Source organism: Necator americanus, chromosome IV, assembly GCF_031761385.1.
Source record: "Necator americanus strain Aroian chromosome IV, whole genome shotgun sequence".
NCBI classification, from domain to species: Eukaryota; Metazoa; Nematoda; class Chromadorea; order Rhabditida; family Ancylostomatidae; genus Necator; species Necator americanus.
Window position 1 is genome coordinate 12,765,135 of NC_087374.1, and position 6,674 is coordinate 12,771,808.

Consider the following 6,674-nt stretch of genomic DNA (forward strand, 5'->3'; position numbering starts at 1 on the left):
AATGGCACAATGATACATTAAATGCTTTACGATAATAGAAGTGATTGATAGGTTCCAACGTACGCATTTGAAACTATTGCAGAGAGTAGGCGGTGAAAATACTCGTTCATCACCGTGACCAGCGAGTTTTTTCGTATGAAACTTCGCTAACAGATTGTAATACGACTAAAAAGTAGGTTTTGCTGAAGATAGGCTTTTACAGTCGTACGTATAAAAGCGGCGCTTTTCCACACAAACGGCACCTTGCAATATGGGGGATGAGAGTCATCGCTTGGCAGCATATCGCTTCGTCGCCTACTCTGCCGTGACCTTTTCGGTGATCGCGGTTGTTTCCATTTGCATTACATTGCCGATGGTCTACAACTACATTCATCATGTGAAAAGATCCATGAAGACGGAAATTCACTACTGCAAGGTGCGTGTTTCATATTACAGCTAAGTATTTACTAAATCCTTAAGTTAATCTCATTTCTTTTCATAGGGATCCGCTAAGAGTATTTGGGGCGAAGTCACTCATATCAAAAACTTCCCCTCATCCAACAGAACCACTCGACAAGTAGGAGGAGAATGCGATGACTGCTGTGCGCCAGGACCAGCAGGCCCTATGGGAGCACCAGGGAAACCCGGACGTCCCGGCATGCCGGGAGCACCGGGAATGCCAGGAGCACCTGGACGTCCACCACAGAAACCATGCGTGCCAGTTCAACCTCCACCATGCCCACCATGTCCTGGAGGTGAACCTGGACGGCCAGGACCTCAGGGACCACCAGGACCTCCTGGAGAACCTGGAAGTGCTGGTCGTGGAGCTGGAGCAGGAGTTCCAGGACCTCCTGGTCCCAAGGGACCACCAGGACCTGCAGGAAAACCAGGAGCACCCGGAAATCCAGGAATGCCCGGAGAATCTGCTACTGGCGAGTCACTACCGGGACCACCAGGACCAGCTGGACCTCCTGGACCAGTCGGCCCACCAGGACCGAACGGAATGCCTGGAAGTGGTGGAGGAGCGGGTAAAAAATTTACTCGTTATTTATTCGCTCAAATGTTCTGTTCTGAAAAGTGAAAAAAAATCACGTTTAGGAATTCCCGGACCGAAGGGACCACCCGGACCTCCTGGACCTCCTGGACCACCCGGAAACCCTGGCGCACCAGGTACACCAGGTCAAGCTGGTGCCGGCGGAGAGCGTGGAATCTGTCCGAAATATTGTGCTCTCGATGGTGGAATCTTCTTCGAAGATGGTACAATGCGTCGTCGTTGATGAGTTCGCGATATTTCGACGTAGTTTACAGCCTTTTTTTGTTCGCATTTGTCTTCAAAATATGATGGAAGCTACGCGAAGGAATAAAAATGTGCAAACGAAAGTCGTTCAAGAATTATGGAGCATTTAAGATATTTTTGCCTCAACAACAGGGAAATGCAAATAATTGAGTACTGTACTGCCAGTACTAAAAGCCAATACTATATATACATAATCAAACTACAATTAATATGTATCATTCGTACTGTTTTTTTTTACAGTAATCAAAAATCAATATACCGTCCTATCATGCTGGATATAATTGAAAGTGGAACATTTTTAACCGTACTTAATTTTAATAACTTTGCGATTGTCACGATAGTAACTGTCGAAGCGAACGCAGTAAAATACACAAAACAAGTGCATTAAGGTAATAACGACTTAATTAGTACAAATCTCAAATTTTAAATTCAAAAAGATTCAATTGTTCAATTTATTGGTTTATATAGCTCCTGCTTCTTCCTCCAAACGTTTCCGCTTTCCTATTTCCTTCTCTAAGGTTTCTCGTTTTTCTATTTCCTTTCCTGAGCTTTCTCTTTTCCTGTTTCCTTCTCTATTCTTTCTGGCTATATTCATCATCACATCGGGGCTAAGTGGCGAATATTATCGTTGATAATGACGTTTTAATATTATAGTTATTCATCATTCACCTTTAAATCTACATAGTTCTGTGTTATCGTCGTTATTGGCATTGCGATTGAATACATAAACCATATGCAACTAAACAACAAAGAAACAACAATAAAAATAAACAAGAGAACGAAATAAAGTGAAATAAATGAGAAGAGAGTGGGTTCTCTTGAGATTCCATAAGTTTAAAAGGGATCATAAATTCTGGCAGCAACAACGTTTACTATGATTTCGCTGTAACTTATAGATTATTGGGCAAAAGTCGATTTTGATTCGCAGATATCGTATTAATACAGAAATGCATTAACAATATAAATATAAATATATATATATATACAAATATATAGATAATATAATACAAATCCTGTTGGAAACCAAATTATTGGAGAAAATCTCTTTCAATCAAGACATCTAGCAACAACTATAATTTAATTTATTGTAACCATCTTCGTATTTATAATTTCCCGGTGTTCTATGAATTATCGCACTCACGTTTAATCGAATCGGCCAAATTAGAGACTTTTCCAGCTTTTCGAATCAGCACCGTCTCATCTCCAGGAATATCCGGTTCGCCTCCGAATGCAATACCTAAACAAAGGCTCGGATGAGGGGAATTTTAGTGAATTTTGGAGGCGGGAAATGTGGAACCTACCTGCTGAATCGTATCCACGGTATTCCATTCGCTGTAGACCTTTGATGAGCACATCGATAATTTCGCTACGAGTTTTTGGGGTCAAAAAATTCAAATAAGCAAATATACCACACATAGTTTGCTGCTGAAATCAAACTTTGTCGGTAGCATAGACGTGAACCGCTAGAAATGACGGAAATGTAGAAGTATTACACGACAAAAAAAATCAAGTATTTGAAAAAAAAAAGCAAGAAGAAGAGGATATTTCAGAGTGAAAGGATCAGAATCATCCAAGCGAGCAAAAATGCATGTGAAACACGAAGAAAATACGACCCATTTTGGAATAATTTAAGCCATTTTGCATATCGATTGATCATATGCTAACAATGAGATGACGTATCTGTAATACTCGTCACTCTGTTTTGGCATGGAATCGTGGATTCCGGCGCAAGCGGCGTACCCACAAGTCTTAGGTACAGAAATTGAAACTCTGTTGTACCGTAACTAACAGTGGAACAATAACTAGATCCTCCTTTCGCCGCTATAGCGTTCAAATCAATTGATCACTAGAAAAATCCATTTCAAGGTGGGATGGAAAACAATTTAGTAACCATTCTGAAAACCAATATTCTTGCATATTTCCTCCTTTAAAACACTAAAATTAGGAATTGTTTTAAGGCAGACAATGCATTTCTATTGATCCACTCAACCCGAAATCGACTTTTTTTCTCTAATTTGTGGTCTTCGGATTCAAATTTTGGGAAAAAGAAGGAGAAGAAAGAAACAGCCTTGTATGATCACCTCTCACCCCAGCAATACAATTTATTACGCGATAGAACGCAAGCAACTCTTTCGTTCGACGATTCGATTCAAAAAAGCAGCAGGAGTTGCTCAATAGTAGACACGTTGCGGATCTCTATTGTTCTACGATCTGTACCTAGTTGTGTCGTTGGGGAGACGAGATCACAAACGGCCTTTTTCCAAATTACTAAGGAAAATTTATCTCATACTCGCAAACTGCACCTATCTGTACACGAAGAGATCGTAACATCGTCAACTCTGTGATACGCTACTTTTAATCACACGCAAATGTATATTAATAAAATAAATACAGAATAGAGAATGAAAAAAAGAAAAGAAAAAGAGAAACGAAAAACAATGGAAGAATAGAATAGAATAATATAGAACCGTTTGTTAGAAAAGTAAAAGCTGCCCAAATTAAAAATCAGTCAAATTTATCTATTCTCATTATCATCCACCTCATCCTAACACAATATTTCTTTATATGGGCCTTGGCAACACGATTTAGGAAATAGAAAAAAAATAAAAACTTCTAAAAACTGAGTTCTCAGTCTCGACAGTTCATTTCGTTGTATCAGTCATTCACTAACTTATTCATTCATTCACTCATTCACTCACTCGTTCAATCGGCCATTTATTTACCAATCTGTCCAACTATCTCCTTGCTGATTAATTCACTTATTCATTCACTCTTTCTTAGGCTCATTCATTAATCCACCCGTTCACTGATCTATCCACTCATCTATTCATCCATTCACTCACTCATTCGGTCAGTTTGTGCGTTAGAACATATGAGGGCAATGATAAAGTATTGGAAAACTTGTCAAAGTCGACCCAAAAGGGAATTTATGGCAAACACATTTTTTCAGTTAAAAAACAATGTTATTGACGACGTTCGAGAATTACGCCGCGTGAACAGTGCTCGGCGAAATTGAGTTTCACGCACTCACAACAAAAAGTAACTGCGATGGTTCCCGGCTGAACAATATGGATTCATTGATTCGTCGGACATATGCATCACGTAGACAATAGAGATAGTAAGAAAAATAGAAAGAAGAGCTCTAGTTCCATTCAGAATAATGAGTTGAGGTGAGAATTGAGTTTAGCGGCAACGAATCCGTAGGTTCCAGGAAAACTTCGTAAGCATAAGCGAACCCACAAATCAACAGTTGAACTCCCAACACATTTCCGAATCGATTCTCATTTCCGTTACTTTTCACATTACAATAATCACATCAACAAAAACTAATGTCGACAACAAGAGAAGATTTTCGATGGGGATTTTCGAGTTCTGAAAAATTTCACAAATGCCTGAGAGAGTTATGCTAATTATGTATGAATTAATGGGAATAGAAATGAGATTAAGCGATGGGGCGAACGAAATATTCATGGAGAAAAATCTCATAAATTTACAAATCGATCGAAAACTCATATCTGAAAAATTTTGTTTTATTCTTGCGTCACAATTTCGAATATTTGATTCCTTTACGTGTCACAATAAATTCTTGAGAATTTTTGAGGATTTTTCCAGCTAGGGTTAGGGTCTCAGAAGGAGAAATTCCATGATATCTTATCTGGGGTCGCGCACAAAAGTCTGATTGCTACCTTTTGGTGGCCCCGATCGTACTAAACACAATAAGACATTCGAAGGTGCGTTCTAGTAAGGTACTGGTTGTAGAGCTTGCACAAATTTATGGGACAAGGTCCCCTTGTAGGATAAAGGATAAAGTGTCTGAGATTAATCACGCCGCTTCAGGGTGCGCCGACGCGCTCAGAATCGTGGGAGGTTTATGAACATGTGTCTACTCTATGCAATGACTCGCGAAGGGACCTACGATTAATTACACGCTTAGGTTGAAATGGACCCAATGGCTATGTGATTCAAGAACTGCCACATCGATACTGAGGATTTCTGGGTACGCAAGCATTAGCTGCACTGGCCATTGATCTCTACGTGCATGTGTCCTGCACAAAAGCGTAAAGAATATACATTATTTATAATATATATTCAATATATTTTATTTACGCTTAAATGCTTATTTTTCATTTTTTTATTTATATTTTTATATACACTATATCATGCTATATAATAACGCGCTTAGTCCGTGTGTGTGTGTCTGTGTGTGTATGTGTATGTGTGTGTGTCTGTGTGTGTGTGTGTGTGTGTGTGTGTGTGTGTCTGTGTGTCTGTGTGTCTGTGTGTCTGTGTGCCTGTGTGTCACGAAAATACTCCATAATGATGCAAAACTTCTCACCGGTGAGGTGCTGAACCATCGCCATGCGGCTGATGGACGAGCACCCTACCTTTTCACCATCGTCCAAGATCATTCATCACTGTATGTTGTATTTGATAAGGCAAATTAGTCGCCCATATGTTAGTGAGGGTAAATAAACTTTTATGTGAACCTATACTTCCAGATTTGCAAACTATCCAGCTATATAATAACGCGCTTATTCACTCACGTGTGTGCATCTCTGTATGTGTGTGTGTCTTAGTCAAGTAATTCCAAAGAGAGAGACGAATACTATGGCGTCGGTTTGGTGCGCTGGAACCTCAACGCGGTAAAATTGGGTGGGACGGGTCCTAGCGTCGAATTCGTGCTCCGGAGCCAGATAGCTGTAAAATGAGACGAGTTCCACGGGGTCGGAATGGTGCGCCGGTGCCAGAAAGCTATAAGATGGGGAGGGACGGGTCCCACTGCGTCGGATTGGTGCGCGGGACCCCAAGGCGATAAAATGGGTTTCTGTGGTCCCTTCGCATATCTATTTCCCAGCATATCTCCCTGATGCTGCTAACATCCTTTCTTGAGGAGGAAACACACGAGCGAACGGCTGCTTAAATATAATACATAGTGGACAGCAGTTTACGCGATCTCACGTAGAACGCTATTTTCATTACTACGGTAGTGACATTTACGTCATTCTATGCTAGCACATCATTCTGTGCTAATAGTTGAGAACGGAGGAAGCTCATACTCTGAATGATGTCTCCAAATTGTGGAAATTTGAGAGAAACATGGATGTAAAATTAAGTTTGATTGTTCTCCAAATTTAGAACTGAGCATTTAGGGAAAAACCATAAAATCTTACATCTCTGCTTAAATTTTTGAGTAAAAAAATTTGAAGAGAACGTTGATAGAAAAAACAGTTCTTATTTTACAAAAAATTTCGCGACTCTCATTCCCTACTGATCGGTGAAGGCGAGCGAAACGAACACCAAAAAAAGCTTGAAGTCCGGCTTTAGCCCGAACGTTCAGGCTGGTGAGATACATAATATATTATCAAAATCCTATATTTTTGTAAATGAGCAGTTTTTC

General features: G+C 40.0%; 2 protein-coding genes across 2 annotated transcripts; one reads left to right on the top strand and one right to left on the bottom strand.

The window, feature by feature from the left end:
• Positions 1-250: 250 nt before the first annotated feature.
• On the top strand, positions 251-1,256 carry RB195_001097 (uncharacterized protein; the record flags this gene model as incomplete). The annotated part of the gene is made up of 3 exons (XM_013447403.2): positions 251-415; positions 482-1,007; positions 1,078-1,256. The coding sequence occupies 3 exons, from the start codon at positions 251-253 to the stop codon at positions 1,254-1,256; spliced, it is 870 nt and encodes a 289-aa protein (XP_013302857.2).
• A 721-nt stretch (positions 1,257-1,977) lies between these two features.
• RB195_001098 (uncharacterized protein) lies at positions 1,978-2,692 on the bottom strand (the record flags this gene model as incomplete). Its single annotated transcript, XM_064197709.1, has 3 exons — positions 1,978-2,015; positions 2,418-2,513; positions 2,578-2,692. 3 exons carry the CDS (start codon positions 2,690-2,692, stop codon positions 1,978-1,980), a joined length of 249 nt encoding a protein of 82 aa, XP_064053590.1.
• Between the last annotated feature and the right edge of the window lie 3,982 nt (positions 2,693-6,674).